Raw genomic sequence first — 17,121 nt, forward strand, 5'->3', positions numbered from 1 at the left:
TGAATGAGCTGTACATCCTACGGCACAAATACACCTAAGTTCAAACACCTGCTAAAGTTCAAAACATGAACGGCAATGGGAACCGCAACAAGCAAACAAATGAGGGTCAAACTGCGAAAAAAAGGAAAACATCCTGGCCCGCCGGGCACATGCTAACTCCTACAATTCAATGCGGCACATTAGCCTCCACCTCTGTTTTCCTGGTCGTTCCAACTCCTGATCTCCATACCCCTATGAACTTAGGGCGGGTAAAAGAGGAGGAACTAGATGAACTTTGAGCATTCAACACGTCATTTTTCATTTGCAATGAGATCATGGGACAGCGAAATTAGGTATTTCAAGGATCTAATGCCTTTTATTCTAAATATTATAATTTTTAAATAATATTTTTTAATTTTTGACCTTGTAATAAACCTTGCTATAAACTTTGTAAACTAAATCAATAACATTAATGTTGGTTTCATAAATTATTTGTATTATTATAGAGTCTTAGGATATCATAACATATAATTTATTTTCAAGAAAGCCAGCAGCCTTTTATTATGACTAATTTTTTTAATTTGCATTCCCTCTTAAGCACGCCCATGTTTGGTTTTGTTTTTTATGAATTGGCTAACAGGAAGACCAGGAAGTAATTCTCGTAATTCTGTTTCCGCTTGATTTACAAACATTTGCATGGCAAAACATTTTTCAACAATTTTGCGGGAAAGTGAGTGAAAAAAAGGCAAAAATACAAATACAAAAATGGTACAAAAATCTTTACCAACGTTTGCAAGGAAATGCAAAACTACCAAAGTTGTTGGAATTTTTCTGACAAACTATTTTTGTGGCCAGTTAAGCTTGCTCGGCGTGAGATAAATCTTATGGGTCGAACTAATATTGAAAAAGATAAAAGGGAAAAGATAAATTGAAATGAGGCATTGCCTAATTGAGCAACAAGCATTTTCCGTGAAAATACCATTTTAGTTGAAATGCAAAAGCCATAGCAACAGTTCCTCTTGTATGTAGACTTTTTGAAAAATATTAATTTGCCTGGCCAAAAGGATTTGAGTGTTTGCTTAACACCATTTTACGATATTTAGAACTATTTATTGTTTTCTTTAAACAAACCGAAATTTGTCTTTAAATTTTCCCTAACTTAGTTTTAAGTTTAAAAAATTTTATGTGTTTATGTGTTTTTATCACTTTTAAAGCTGCAACTATTTAATATGTATTTTGTATTTTAGAAGAATGCCAACTATTCTATTGGGTAATAATTTATTGACTGAAGTCTCCCTTCTTTAAACTAATTTGTCCATGGATTGTGTCTCAAGTTGTCTTTCATTTCATTGTTGTGCCATTTGTTTAGTTTTCTTTATAGTTTTTTTTTCACTCATTCTGCAGGGAATTCTATTTGCTTGGCTCTTTTCTTACCCATCCAGGACCTTTTTCAGCTATTTGTTTGACTTCCTGGCGGTAGTAGTTTTTATGAGCCGTCTTTATGTGTCGGCTTCTTGTACAGTCCTTTAGTTTTTGGTGGCAAAAGTTCCCTGCAAGTTTTGCAATTTGCATGTCAGTCTGGCAAAAGACTTTCGAGGACCATTAATAATCAGCTGCCTGTTGCTTTTGCTGTTGCTCCACCTGCGCGGATCCTTCTTATTCATCTCTTTGAGGGGTGAAAATGCATTTGCGGCATTAATCAGGGGCAAATTCGTTTGGCGGCTACAAATCTTGGGCAAATTTACGGAAACATTGGCGCCTGATAGGGCTAAAAATCGGGGACTTCCTGAATCTGGCTGCAGCTGCTCCGCTTTCCAGCACATACACACAAATCTCCCTAAAGTAATTTACTGGCAACTCGGCGCAAAGTGCACTCTGCTATTTCTCAAATCGCCAAAGCCAGACGACGGGATCCGCTGACTTCTGGCTTGAAGTTGAAATTGAAATTGAATTGCGATTGATATTGATTGGCTGCGTGCTTGAGCGACAACTCGGCCAAATTCTGTGCAGCCAAGCAGGGATTTCCCCATCGCCGGCAACGTCTTGTAACTTTCGCTTATTGTTGTTTTCTACCCACTTGCCCGAAAAACATATATCCAGATCCTCGTCCGACCTCGGAGTTTGGGCTTCCATTCGAGTGCCGGCTGGCTCGAAATCGAATCTAGAGTCCCTCAGCGCGAAGCTGAAGTCCTTTGTGCCAGGATATTCGACTATAAGTTGTGTATTGTTTAGTCAAGTGCAGCTGGTCGTGCAGCTTGTTTATGTGCTGTGTAAATAGGACTCGGATGGAGCTATGAGTGTGCAACAAGAGTGGAAACTCGGCGCACAAATTTCTGCAGTTTAGTACAGGCCAATTAAAGTTTGTCATATTAACTGGGAAAGTTAAATGTTTTTTCTTATACTAATACTTATATTTCCAGAGACACATTGATTACAAACCGTTGTTTTGGGTGATAAAAATTTGATTAAAATAACGTAAATGTTCTTTAATTTATTTCGATTAAAATAATATATTCATATTTTAGGATTTTAGAAGAAAGAGTTTTCCTAAACTAAACTATTCATATTTTGAGGACAATTTGTATTAAATGAACAATTAAATTTATTTATTATTGGTTTTTTATAACTATGCTTCTATTATCCTGATAAAATATTCTCTTATTCTAAAATTAGTATGGTTTGAAAATTAGTATTCAAATTGACAAGTTTGTGTCAAAGTGATTTTACACAAAACTAAAGTTAAAGTATGTTCATTTTTTTATAAGAAAAAATAATTTTTTTCATGAAGTATTAAAAAATTCAGATAATAAATAATAATACAAATAACGCATTATACTGCTGCTTCATATACCAACTGACCGACTGACTGACTTATAATTGTCACTAATTAAGGCGAACAAATCGGAGCCATCACACTGTAGGCAAATGCGGAAGCAATCAAACAAACGCAGTAACAAGGATTGCATTAGGATGCATACAAAAGCACTCCAGGATACCGGGGGACCACAAAAGGTGCCCGGGCAAACAGGTGCCAAGCGGGCAGGATTGCAGTATTGCATGATTCGGAGCAGGAGCAGCACTTTTATCCACAAAGCGAAGAGCTGAGTGCTCGGGATGGGAGAGGCGACAATGGCAGTTCCTGCCAGGACAACGATGGAAACAGGAAATCCTGGCGACACTAAAAATATTTTCTACCAAATTTACAATATGAAGTGGCTGGCTTAAGGTGCTAGCTTCTGTAGGTTATATAGTATACTTTAGTGTGTTTGTTGCCACGGCATTCGCACAAACCAAACTACAGCCTCGCATATACTGTTTGTATGCATGAATACAAAATGTTTCACTTCATTGCGTTGACAGAAACAAACGTGGCACAGATGCAGCAACCTTCTACCCCTGCGAATCCTTATTTGCCACCCATGGAACTCGAACTCCATCTGTTGCTGAGTGCATTTCGAACATAATTTTCAATTTTCGTACATGTTTTGCCATTTGCTCAAGGAGTGCGAAATTGTTTCTCAATGACAGCTTTTGATTTGCTTAATGGTAGCTTGGTGTTTCAGCACAGGGCAAATGGACACTTTATTTAAATCCCTGTTAGTCGAAAAACACTCTGCATTCAGTGGAATTTAAGTATCAACATGTATATCTCTTCTATTTTTTAAAAGATTTTAGTCTGGTGTAAGCTGCACAGAAACCTATAGAATTTGTAAAGTGTTCACAGCACGTACAAGTAAAACCTTCTTCTAATTAATTTTTTTTTTTTTGACTTAAAGTTGATTTTAAGGGGCTTTAATTTAAATTTTTACATATGCATTTTTACGTACAAATTTAAATACATTTAATTTTGAAATAAATTAATTTGTACGCTATTTAGTACACACATTTAAAATCATTTTAAAATTATTTATGACATAATGTCTTCCTTAAATATTCGTAGCCAGAAAATAAATTAAATCTTAGGTAGTTTTACCCAGTCAATTTTTAAAAATTAATTTATTTTAATTGCCTTATACTTTTGTATACAAACCTGCCACCCTTATTAGTTCACAATTGTTGCTTTTAACTGCTTTATTTAATCTCCTAATTGTTTTTCAGTATCAACACATGCTGTGTGTTCAATGTTGTTAAAATAATTTGGCTTAACGATTTAAATTGCTGCTCTGCAGCATACGCCTGTGCATTCGAACCAAATCATTTGATATGCGCTTTGAGACAAAGGCCAAAAAGTGCTTGAAATGTGCGCAGAGGCACAAAAAAAACACCGTAAACCCATGTTAAAGTTCCAGTCAAAAAGCAGGCCAACAATGGGGAATTGTAATGGTTTCGCTTTGGTCCCCTTTTTCTGCTCCCAGTTTTAGTCCTACTTTGGGCGGACTTCGTTCCGCAGGCAGCATAATTAATTGCGGTAATTAGTGTGTTGGCAACAAATAGCAAACAGCAAACAGCAAACACACGAAAACATTCAACAACAGCAAGTGAAACCAGCAGAAAACGCCGGCGGCTAAGGGCAGCAGCAGCTGTACCGATGCATTTACTTTATATAAGATTTGTGGGCCCCGACTCTGGCATATTAGTTAGTTTGCGGAGCAACTTTTATTTACGACTCCATCTCTGGACGGGCGGTGTATATATCGCGACTTCTGACTGCCGACTGTTGAAAGGCCGCCGGCTTTAATTTAGTTGGCCGCCTTGGCATTTCTGCGGCATCATTAGAAAGCGGAAAATGATTTTTATGGCTAAGCAAACGGAGAAGACGGTCGGCATGTCGTCAAACAAATCTCGGTGGCTAATAAGCCGGAGTACAAGGAGCTGGGCAGCAAAGGATATAAGCCCCTGGGGGCTCTGGCTCCAGCAAAAGATGCTCGCTTTAATTGGTCACTTGGCGCGCACAGAAGAACAATTTAATTTTCGCCATTTTCTTATTATCTCGATTTTACACTCGCCATCGCCGTAGTCTGTGAAGGCTATCTTCTACCGCTCAGCTTTATGTAATTAAGCGCTGCAAACACCCAGAGAAAGAATATGGTAAGTCCACACTTTGAATTAATTGATTAATAATACATTTAATATAGACATTATTTTTTTAACGTTTTACTGCAGAAGTTATAATAAATAAATTTTAATTCAATTTGCTTTAGACTTTAAATTAGCATTTATATATTTATTCGTATTTTAAATATGGAAAAATAAAGTTGTAAGAGGAAAAATATTGAAGTCTCCAATTTTTGTATTTGTTAAGCAATTAAAAATATTTTTAATTTTTAGTTTAAATGAAATATGTTACTTTCAAATAAGAACTTGTTTAATCTTACTATCCCGCTTTTCTCCGGATGTATGGGGCCAGAGGGCGTGACAGCCGTCTGTTGTGTGTTATTACCACCGCAGTCATTAAATCTTTTGTATGTGTAATTAAAAAATTACAATTTAATGCTTTGCGCTCATTTATTGACACGGCGTGCAGTCGCTCGCTACAAAGCATTCATCCACATCCACATCCCCATTCGCATTCCCATTCACATTCTCATCCGCCCCGTGGCCAAGGAACTTCGAGGAGCAGAAAAACGGGGAAAACCAAGTGGAGAAATTGTGGGGGGGATAATGAAGCACTGATGGAATTCCTAATGACGCAAGGCAGCCAGCCCGATTACAAACGTGTTAGGTGTGTATTTATGGCTAGGTAAATGTTGTTAAATCTTTGCATTGCCATCGGCAATGCTGCCTTCGTTAATTCTGATTACTCGAAAATGGAAAAGGATTATTGTTGCCAGCTAAATATATACATTTGCCATGCGAGTAACTACGAAAGAACTGCAAATAATACCAGTTTTAAAATAGATTATATTCCCGTTTTTTTCACAAAATCGAATTATTTAAGAATTTCAAATGAACATATAAATCAGCATAAAAATTAAAAGTAATTAATTACTTAAAAACAGGAATATCACTGTGTTTCGTTGTTCACAAAAATAAATCGCTTGATTTCAATTTAAGGCCTGAACCCCATGTGTGTTGTGAAAAGAGTTGAGTGCCAAACTTTCGATAAGCCAAATGAAACGGGGCAGATATGTGCAAAAAAAGGAAAACTATGCGCTGACATGGAAATTGCATTGCCCGAATGGTCTAACCCCCCATCGAGTTGGAATGCAGATGGCTCCGAGAGGATTCCGCCGACGGATGGGGAAAATAAACTGGGGCCCAGCGTTGATTTGCTCGAAAAGCTCGTGCGAAACTGACCCACTTGGGGCGATCGAAGGCCTAAAATGGCCGAATGCTGTTCTTTCCACTGTATTTTTATTTTCCAGCGTTCAGCTGTCATGACTCAAACTGTTGACTTAAAGTGCTGGTATTCCGAGCTGGTGGTGGTTCCATAAGCCAATGGGGGAAGGCAACCCTTTGAACGAGAAATCGCTGCCTCTTTTGCAATTAAAAAGCGGGCAGATTGTTTTGAGCCGCGCCTATTTGCACACTAAATAACGCAAACGCTCATTGCTCATTGCAAATGGCAAAAGGCAAAAGGAATAAGGCCAAATGTCAAATGTCAATGGTTTCGCTGTTCTGCTGATGATGAGGGGCAGCCATGTCTGTGCGTACACAGAAAAACATTTAACGCGTGGTTGGACAATAAAAGTCACTAGGCACAATATGCCGCACGTTGCCGCTGACGCAGCAGTGCATATCGGTATCAGCATCCGCATCCGCATCCGCATCCCCATCCGCATCCGAATCCGACGTTTGGCATTCAACTGATTTATGCGGTTGTCAACGCACTACTCCCATTTCGTGCCCCCAAAAAACCCCTCAAGTTGCAGCCCATCGGACGCATATGCGGGCCTCAATTTGAGCCCCAGTTGACGTGGCTGATTGACAAACCGGGATCGGACTTTTGGCCCAAAATGAACAGTTTGACATGAGGTCCGCCGGCTGTGGAAAATTCATGTGCAGCATAAGGTAAAGGTAGCTGCCACAAATCAGATATTGCCTATGTTTCATGAGGCGACATGGGCAATATTTCCGTTTAGTTTGTCTGTATTTTCATTTCCTGTTTACCATTAAAATTCCTTTGACCTTTCAAAAATTTTGAAGATATGCTCTGAAAAGAAAATGTCCAAACTTAAATGAAAACAATCTGAAATATTAATTTTTTTTTGTACTTAAAATGTAAAATAATAATTTAAAGGGCTTCTCCAAATCATAAGCAATATCTTGAAAAATATCAAGTTATTTTCTTTTGTGCTATTTAGAGGGTAATATTCGTTGTTTATTAAAAGTAAAAACGTTTGGCTGATCTTTCTTTTAGTTATGATGAATACGGCAATCTAGGTCTGACAGCGAGGTCGTTTCCAGTTGACTCAATGGATATTTGTCTTCGTCATCGGATAAAATGAATTGATCATTGATGAGGGCGATTTCATTTAAAGTCTGTCTGATACTGGACTTGGATTTGTTTTGATATAAGCCAGGTCTTGATTGAATTTGTACTTTTGGGGAACTGGCGAGTTTGCTGGATCTATTCTCCGTTTCTTTTCTAGGTGCTTGCGGCACAGAATACACGTACTTTAACTTCCTCAAAGGAAGACAGAGAACCCTGGCCACATAGGGCCTACCCACCATGCAACTGCCACGAGCCTTGGAGTCGCAACCACCGCTCTGGCGATCTGCATGATGGAACTCAAAGGATATGCCCAGGGCGCAGTTCTTTGGCTTGATGGTATTCCGCACATCGATCACACTGAAGGTGAGTATGTCCTTGAAGAGGTCCAACTGGATGGCCTCCTCGATGCCGGCATCGGTGACGAGGAAGCAGCCCAGGGCACGGCCCGAGCTCAGTTCCCTCAAGTTCACGTGGTAGACGTTGTCTGCTCGCAGGAATATGGACATCACCAGATCCGTAAGACTGCGATCGCCAATCAACTCCATCAGCTGGCCGTGGAAGCTGTTGAGCAGGGGCAACTTCTGCCCCCGACAAAACTGGCAGATGCTCGAGGTCTTCTTCTCCAGCTTTTTCTTCTCCTCACACTTTTCGGTCAGCGACTGGACATTGGCATTGAGGCTATCCACCTGGTGACGAATGTCACTCAACTCATTGCTCTGAAGACCCTCCAGTCTTCGGTTCATTTCACTCAACTGCTTGGTTATATCGGAAATAGCAGGACAGTTTGTACACGGCGGTGGTTTCCTCGAACAATGGGTATCCTCTGACGAATGAAAGCAAACCTGATTATTTTCTGCAGAATTTTGCGCTATTTTGTGATCTGGCAACCGGGTTTTGGAGTTGGCCTGGTTAACGTGTGTCGAATTTTGTGATTTGGTGTGATCCTGGGTAGCGAGTCTCGAATTACGTGATGATTTTTGGGGGGCAGCTTGTTGAGTTGCCTCATGGAATTTCTTCGTTCCTTCCCCAGAGGGAACCACGATAATGGGTCTCGAGCAACAGCGGCAAGTTCTGTGAGTTTTAGGCTTTTCTGTTACCCTTTGATGTGTCTGGGGCCAAGTTTCTCGGGTTTTTCTCAGCGGATCACTGTTCGGAATTTCTGTGGCCACGGGCTTTTGGAAGCAAACGCAGCTGCGCCGCTGGCTCTTATTTTCATCACGGCTTGCGGTTTTAACGGGTTCCGGCCTCAAATGGCAGCTCTTGTCCGCACTTTTTTCTGTTGGTTTATTGCACAGGCAGGAAGATTTCACTGGTTTATCATTCGAGGGGCACTCTGGTTTCCCAAATGGCTTAGAGGCATCGTAGGGGAGCTCTTTTTTCTGGTCATGACACTTTTTTAGTTCCCCCTCTGCTTCATCCGATTCCTTACAATCCGTATAGGAGCTACCAGCTGCACTACGAAGTGGCCTGGCCAGCAAATTTCCAGAGCTTCTCCGATGGAATCTCCTGTGTATGGAGTTTTGCACTCGGATCAGGGTTTTTATGTAGCGCATATGAATTCGATTTGAATCTGGGATATAAATCTTCTAAATGTTTTTTAGAACAAATAATCAGATTTTACGTACCCAACTCTGTATTGAAATGGCAATTGCTCTGCATCTGCTCTTCTAGCGGTTGCTTTGAGTTTTTACTATAATAATTAAATTTTTTGCCCATTTTTTAGAAAATTATAATACAAAATTTTGTGTGTTTACTTTAAAAAACCACTTTTACTAGGCCAACTGAAATCCATTTGTTTTTAAATTTGTCGTTTAAAAAATTCACTTAATTTAAATATGATGATCTTTAATAAAAAATTATAAATAGAACAAATTCTGCTTTGATATACATAATAACTTTTATTTCGGCTCACACACAATTGGCAAACGAAAACGACAAAATATTTTATCTTTGGCTAGATCTTTTGGATTATATTTGTCCCACATTGGCTTAAAATATTTTTTTATTGGGTATAAACTAGTTTTGTAAAATATAAATGTTTGATTTGTATTTGGCTACGGTTTTTGCTTTCCCTTTGCATTGTGGTAAAAGGGTCATGCTTAGTTTTACATACAAATGTTATCGTTTATTTAAAGCCCTGAAAATGTACATGTAAAAATGTACTTTTTGGCTTTTGACTTTAATAGTCACAGATAAAGTGTATTTTAAAACTTTCAAATGCTGTTGTTAAGCTCTTTTGTATTTTTGTTTATTGTTTTATGCGTTTAATGGTTTCCGAGATTTTTAAAATGGTATTTAGTTTAGTTGAAAAGGTTGAATGGTCTATGCGTGGATAGATATTTACTCTTCTAGAGTGCACGAACACTAATTTATTTTGGCAAATTTCTGATTTTATCTTAAAAATTTGGCAACAAAGATACAAGGCTTAAGTTTAGCAGGAAAAACATCCAATTCGAGATAAATCATATCATAGCTATAATATTCCTGTCGTGACTTAACTAACAATTTTCACAAAGAGAAAACTTGAGCAAAGCTTTGGGCTTGCATCATTTTAAAGAAGCCAAGGCCAGCTAACCGTTGAATTTCTTAAACCGCTATGAGGAGTTGTATAAATATATAAATAAACCTATAAGTTTTCCATAAATATCTTTGAAATCGAAGCATTAAAAGCTTAAAAGAAACTCTTAGTAAACTTAACCGTAACACTGGTTTAGGGTATATCAAACGCACTGAACTTAAGAGTAACCCAATTACTTAGACCAAGCAAATCAGACAGAACTAGTGTCATGGTGGACACGCCTTAAAGCTATACAAAGCACATGGGGTTTTGAGGGCCTGGTTTTTGGTTCCTGGTTCCGCTAGGTGCATCACCCGTCATCCTTCATCCTCCATCCTTCATCTTTCATCCGCCTGCAGATTCAGATTCACCCAAGGCTAGGCCGCATTAGGCCCAGTAGTACCATCAGTCCCAGAAGGAGAGTCGTGGTCTGGGTAATCGCCGAGGAGGATCGCGGTTCCAGGGACAGCGTCCTGTACTTCTCCACCTTGGTAAAGTCACTAAAGCCGGCCAGATTGCGAGATGCCGCCCTCACCAGGTAGCCCGTATCCGGCTCTAGGTTTGTCAAAAGGAACGTTGCCCCTGAAATATATACAAAGTTATTCCTTGGCATTTGTTTATTTACTCAAATATAATATTTTATGGTGAGCTAAGTTTATCCAACAAGCTCATTTTCTTATTTATAGCATAAAATACTTCTTTTTTGTATACTACTTTTTTTGAGGCTAAGTAAATTAAAAAAAATTAATAACATAGAATAAATAGCATTAAGATGTAGCATGGAACTAAACTCACCCTCCTCGAAGGGAAAGTCCTTCCGCCTGGCATTGGTCCACTTGCCGGCGTCCGACTTGAACTCCATTTCGGTCATGTACTCGATGCGGAATCCGTTGACGTCCATGGGTCTGCGGTCCTGACCCCGCGGCGCACTCAAAACGACGTCAAAGGTGTTCGAGTTGTAGCCGCGCAGCTGAAAGTTAGACGGAGGAGGTGGCTTGTCGCCCTGCTCCAATCGCGTGGTCCTCTCGATGATCCCCAGATGATTCCCAGCACGGCACCTGTAATTGTCAAAGGCGCTGGCGTTCAGCACGTGGATGGTCAAGCTGGACCAGTAGCTGTCCGACTCGATGGTGTAGAGCTTGTTGTTGCTGTGCAGCTTGTTGTGTTTGCGGTACCATGTGAAATTGGCCGGCGGTTCCGCCTGGGATTCGCATACGAGGGTCGCAGTGCCGTTGATGTAGGCATATTGCAGGCTCACAAAGGGCGTCTTCGTCCAAACGGGCTTGTCTGTTGGAAAATCAAGGAATTAATAACACTTTTTATACTTACTATAGATTTAGTTTTTATTAAAATGAAAATGTCGTTAAAAAAATGAAAATGTCTGAAACCAGGTATTACAAGAAATAATGTTCCATTTTCGAAAATCAATTAATGAATTAACCAACAATTCGGCACTGCAGTAAAACTGCAATCCCCTCGGCTGACAGCTGACAAACTGACAGCTCAAAAGTGCGGCGCTCAAAGGTATGCCATGGAAATGGAAAAACCATGTCCGCTAACCATAAATCAGGACTCGGCCAAGTTAAGCCATTAGCTGCATGTGCGCCACGCCCACTCCCACTCCAACTCCCACTGGCCACACATCAGGACATCAGGAACACCGGCCGACATCGGGATACATCAAAAGCGGCTCGCATGCCGCGAATGTAATTCCAACATTTTTCGTGCTCAAAAACTATTTACCGCTCGGTGCGTCGCATACTAAACGCAAACTCAAAATTTAGAACACCCAAGCATTGGAAAAAAAAACAAAACGGTACTCAAGTCATTTCGACAGGACAACCCATATTGCACAGTGGAACTGGGTAAGGCCAAAAGTGTTACATAAATTGAACATAAATGTAAGTTCTTACTATATAAAACTATATAAGCACAAAATAAAAATAAAAATTTGGAAGTTAGGCAAGTAAAATGGCAAATGGCAAAAATTTCTGGAGAATTACAAATTATTATCTGATAAATTCAATTTAAAGAAAATAAAATGTTTTACAATTAAAATGTTATTAACAGTTGAGATATTTTGAAGAAAAATATAATATGTTTCAGCGATTACATTAACTTAAAATATAATACATACAAAAATACATTTAATTTGAAGAAGATAAACGATTTTGTAAATATATATTTTGCCCCAATGTCTACCAGTTTTTTTGTTGGTAATCATAAATCACACTCACGTTCGATTTTCATCAAAACTGTGCGCTCCTGCATATCGGAAGCAATCGAGTTGACTTGGTAAGCTCGGCACGCGTACTCGCCGGTGTCGTTCTGTGTTACCTTGTTGATGAGCAAACCATCGCCCAGGATGCGGAACTTGGAGTCGTCAGCCGCTGCACATGGAATGGAGTGGAAAAGGGCAGACATTGTGGTACCATTTGCCAAAGGAGGCTTCATGCAAAATGCTCATTACCGCCGGTGCTGATGGGCTGTCCGTTGAAGTGCCAGGTAACATTCGGCTGGGGCTCGCCCTTCACCTCGCACAAGATGGTGGCCTTGTCGCCCTCCTTAACGGTCATCACGGTGGCATTTTCCGTGAATGTAATTTTCTCTGGCCATACCAGCGACGGTGAGTGGGGCGAGAAAACAATGCAATATTAATGACTGACCTACGACCTCCGGGCGATTCCAGCACTTACGGTACACAATCAAATCGAAGGATTTACTATGCAGACCTTCATCAGGAGCTTCGCAGGTCCAATTGCCCTTGTCGGCCAGTGCGATGTGGGCGAAAACGATTTTCAATTGTTCTGTGCAGGGAAAATAAACAAGCGAATGCGACGGTGAGTAAAAAGAAATGGAAAATGGGAAATTGAGCAAGGAATACATAGAAAAAGGTTAAACGGGGTTCGCCAAACAAAGCGACGAGCAAAAGCATGGTAGTACTGTATAAAAAGAATTGAATATTTGTTACCCCATTAAACAAAAATACTTTCTTTTTCTTTTCCAATATTTAACTTGAAACAATTCCTTTCCTTATTCTCTTCGTTTAATATATAAAACTCTTCTGAAAATTTCCTAAACTAATGCTTAAAATAATATTTCAGGAAACTTTAACATTTATGAAGCAGTCTATTAAGGAATATATGTTTTTATATTATAAATATTTCTTATTAAATTTTTTTTATAAATTTGTATCTAAAAGGAGTACATTATTTTTAATCTATATTTGAACATTCTATTAAATTAAGGAAAATAAATAAATATAAATAATACAATACAATTATAAATGAATGTATACATAAGTAATTATTTCCTTTACTGTAAAAGTTCAGCCCAATCTATTCAATGATGTTGCCTCACTGGGTATTTAGCAACAAAGAATGCAATTAATTGCGTTTGTTGTGCTAGTGGCCTTGTATACACTTGCTCCCTGACCCCTGACCCCTGACCTCCTGCCCCAGGTATGCGTTCCACCGCAGTGTTTCCCTCTCTTCTATCTAGCTCATCCCATTGCATCCCATCCCAACCCAACCGATCAGATCCTTACCTGGCGATGTTTGCTCAATGTGAATGCGTCCTTTGTGCTCGCGTATAATTTCGCCTCTCGGCGATTTCCAATGCAGTTTCACATCCTTATTGGGACTGCGGCACTGGACGATGAGCGATTCGTTTGTATATCGCACCACGCTGTGCTCCGCGGGACTGAGCGAAAGACTCTCATGGTGATTGCCCCAGACGACAGCTGAAATGGCAAAACAGGTGCCAAAGGACACCGTGTGATGGCTCGTTAATTGCGGTCACTATTTAAAATGTTAACTTAAAAGTTAAGACCTGCAATTGCATATAAATGCAAGCTTCTCGGTGCATTTTATTTACTTAACATTATAGCATATATCTTAAAATGTATGTATGTCGACGCACATTAATCTTTAAACAGGAAAATGGAAAATGATTCACATGCATAATTCATGAAACTAGCAGTTTATTTATGTCATTGCAGCATAAAAAAAGAGAACACAGGTTCAAAAAAGTGAAAGGATATTGTATTATACGAATGCATGATAAATGCATCATAACATTTAAAATAACACTTGTAAGTTATTTTTTAAACCAATAACCTAAACCTTGTAATTCAATGCTACTTCACAAGAAGTATATTTAAAATGAAAGAAGCATATAGAAATTAATTCATTAATATTAGCAGCAATTTTATATTATTGCAGAAAGCATACTTAATAAAGTGAAAACAAAGTTGTGTCAAAGGTTAGCTACATAGTGGACATGAGCATGATGCAAAGTTATGTTTGCAACATTAAACACAAAATATTACTAATTTCCAACCCATAACTGTTTGAGAGAGTTTTTATTTATTTGGCATAAATCAGTTGGCAGGCAATTTATGTGGGCAATTTTTTATTTGCTAACCGGCTGCTAACATACAGCAAACTGCACTCAACGGAGCGAATTTTTGTGCCACAGCTCAGACTTTCACTTCTTGTTTGCGCCTTTGCAAAATGTTCATTGAAATTTATCACAAGAAATTGCAATTTCATTTCGCCAATTCATGTCAATCTGAGGCTCAGGCTGATGCAGAGGCAGAGGCTGAGTAGAAGAGAGAAAGGATTCCTCCTGAAAAACTTAAGGCTGGCAGGTCCAAACTTCAGCCAGAACCGGATGCCTTTGGAGCCCTTTGGGTATTCGGGCAATGTGTAGATGCAAAAAATTTCTTGCATACTTTTTAATAAAGTTTGTTGAAAGCCCAAAGTGGCAAAGATGGAATAAAAACAAAAACTGCGAAACACGAAGGGGTTTGGGCTGGGGGCGAGGGCCACATGATTGCGTCGTTCATTTCGTTGGCAAAAACTTTTACATTGCCTTTTTCTGCTTGTGCAAATTTTATTGGCAGCAGTACGGACATATTGAAATTATACAGCTACATAATGAAATACTCGCATATACATTTTGGGTGGCAAAAGAGGAGCCAAGTACAAGAAACCGCAGCCAGGAGCAAGGAGCAAGCCAAGCGTCATTTTAGTGGAACATTATTAACAATGCATCTGGAGCAAAGATGTTCGCAATTAGGTTCCGCCTGTGAAAACTTTGCTAGTATTAATTAGCATAGTTCAAGTTTGCATTGAAATGATTTAAAATGTGGGCAAACGTATTCTAGCTGGGTATTTTAATTGGGGTCTCACAATTGAAAGAAAAGTTTATGAACTATGTTCTTGCAATTAGCATATATTATGCTGTTTTTAAAAATATTTAAATTTTAAGAATACTTGTTTTCTAAAGATGTAAGTCTTTAATTTTAAAGCATCCCTTTAGCAAAGATATATTTTTGTTTTTTCCTTAAAGTTTTCTGATAACTTAACGAATCAATGCTGACATCAGCCAGACTTGCCAAACAATAGGCGACATTGCTTTTTATCGCGCTTTTGAAACAACTTATACACCCGGCACTATATGTGTGCTATATACTTATGGATGCGTACAAATATTTGCATTGTTTGCGCTCACCTGCAGACGCCAACATCACTGTCTCTGTTGCGTCTGTCTGTTAAAACGCGAGCGTTGACTGCTCGTCGGAAAGGGAAGATGGTTACACTGAGAAAAAAAAAATTGTGTGCTTTTCTGTAGGCAAATTTCATAACTTTTGCCACTCCAATATAGTTAGTAACCTATTCATTACTTAAAAAAAATAATAATTTTCAAAAAAAAACATGTTTCAAAATTAATAACAAAATAAATTTGAAAGTATTAAAGCTTTTAATACTGTCAACAATAAGAAACATTAAATTATTTGAGACCTTGAAGTAGGTTTTAATATTTTTAGAAAAAGCTTTATGCATAAGAAATTCTTACAAAATTTACTTCATATAAATCAAAATTTCCCCCATGGTTAAATTTATTAAAAATATATACTTTCATAAGTTTTCATTTTTGTTGTATTAAATAAAAAAACCAAGATATTTTTTTCTGTGTAAAGCGTTGCGGCACCTGTTGCTGTTCCCTGTCACCGACAATGATATCTGGGCTAGAAGGGCGGCACAAGAGTCGTCATAAAATTTCATGTGCCAACCAAAGTCGCAGCACAAGCACATGCGAGCGTAATGACAACGTCACGGAAAAATAAAATAAATACGACGGACCAGACCCAGAACCAGAACCAGAGCCAGTGGCAGTGCAAAAGTAAATGGTAAACGTAAAATGTAAAATGTAAAGCAGTGCCAAGTGCCAAGTGCGAGAGAAACAAACGGTTAGTGGTAAATCGGAAATGGCATTCCCACAGGAGCGAAATGAAATTATCTGACTGGTTCGGCGGCCTTTATAAATGCATTATGCCGTGCACTCGTGTGCACTTGTGAGCGGGGAAAAAAGCGGAGGAAAAACTGCAGATGGCGGTGGGCGGTAGGTTGACGGGGAGGGTGTGCCTTTCTGAAGGGCAAATGTAGCTGTTGAGCGGTAACACGTGCGAGCTGCCAAAAAATGCAACCAAGCATGCAGCGCGTGGGCGACGTCCTGTGAACTGACGTGCAATGCCGACTGGTCCTGTCAGGAGTGCGGGTGAGTTCCTGCATGCGTGTGGAATATTGTAAAGTGTTAACCTGGAAATTCCGTTAAAAGAAATGTATTATTCAGCGCCATATTTGCGGCCAGGTTAACCCCATTTAAAGCCGGTTTTTTTTGGTGTTTCCCAACAATTATACAAACCGCTGCGGCTTTTATATTTTGTCTAAATAGTTTTGTTCAGCGCTGACCAAACTAAACATTCAATTCTAGTGTCCGTTTAAATATTTATGGCAGCTTTATTATCGCAGAAACGTGAAAACATTACCTTTATTTATCACCCAAACATCACAAAAAAAGTTATACTCTTTTATGAGGAGCAGGTATTTTTATAAAGTCATAAACGTTATTTAAGTGGCATAAAATTCCATGCACAAGTAAAAAGAATTTAGTTTCAAATGGAGTACAAATTATCACTCCACTTTGCATTTATCGCTTCCATTCAAAAATAAATGGGTAGCAATTTTGCATTTGTTTTTAAATTATTCATCCGGAATTTTAATGAAATTTTCCGTCCTTGTTTAAGACGGTCCTGCAATTCAATTTCCATTAGCTCGACGAAAAACTTTTTAATTATTTTCCAATGCTTAATGGGCGGACTGGGGACCCGGCTTCTACTTTTTACTTGCCTCGAAATGATGCA

The 17,121-nt window shown here is 38.9% G+C and overlaps 2 protein-coding genes across 2 annotated transcripts in view; both read right to left on the reverse strand.

The window, feature by feature from the left end:
• Nucleotides 1–7,171: 7,171 nt before the first annotated feature.
• On the reverse strand, nt 7,172–9,115 carry LOC128261303 (uncharacterized). The gene is made up of 2 exons (XM_052994924.1): nt 8,980–9,115; nt 7,172–8,924 (listed from the first exon to the last, which is right to left on the reverse strand). The coding sequence occupies exons 1-2, from the start codon at nt 9,068–9,070 to the stop codon at nt 7,276–7,278; spliced, it is 1,740 nt and encodes a 579-aa protein (XP_052850884.1). The 5' UTR covers nt 9,071–9,115; the 3' UTR covers nt 7,172–7,275.
• Nucleotides 9,116–9,232: 117 nt separating this feature from the next.
• The window catches only part of LOC128261960 (neural cell adhesion molecule 2), a 65,093-nt gene continuing 57,204 nt past the window's right edge, over nt 9,233–17,121 (reverse strand). The window contains exons 2-7 of the mRNA XM_052995937.1: nt 13,459–13,653; nt 12,608–12,718; nt 12,382–12,519; nt 12,149–12,301; nt 10,707–11,198; nt 9,233–10,493 (exon numbers count right to left, since the gene is read on the reverse strand). Of these exons, the coding sequence (XP_052851897.1) occupies nt 10,279–10,493; nt 10,707–11,198; nt 12,149–12,301; nt 12,382–12,519; nt 12,608–12,718; nt 13,459–13,653 (1,304 nt within the window). The 3' untranslated portion in view covers nt 9,233–10,278. The remainder of the gene's footprint in view (nt 10,494–10,706; nt 11,199–12,148; nt 12,302–12,381; nt 12,520–12,607; nt 12,719–13,458; nt 13,654–17,121) is intronic.

This window comes from Drosophila gunungcola, unplaced genomic scaffold (genome assembly GCF_025200985.1).
Source record: "Drosophila gunungcola strain Sukarami unplaced genomic scaffold, Dgunungcola_SK_2 000001F, whole genome shotgun sequence".
NCBI lineage: Eukaryota > Metazoa > Arthropoda > Insecta > Diptera > Drosophilidae > Drosophila > Drosophila gunungcola.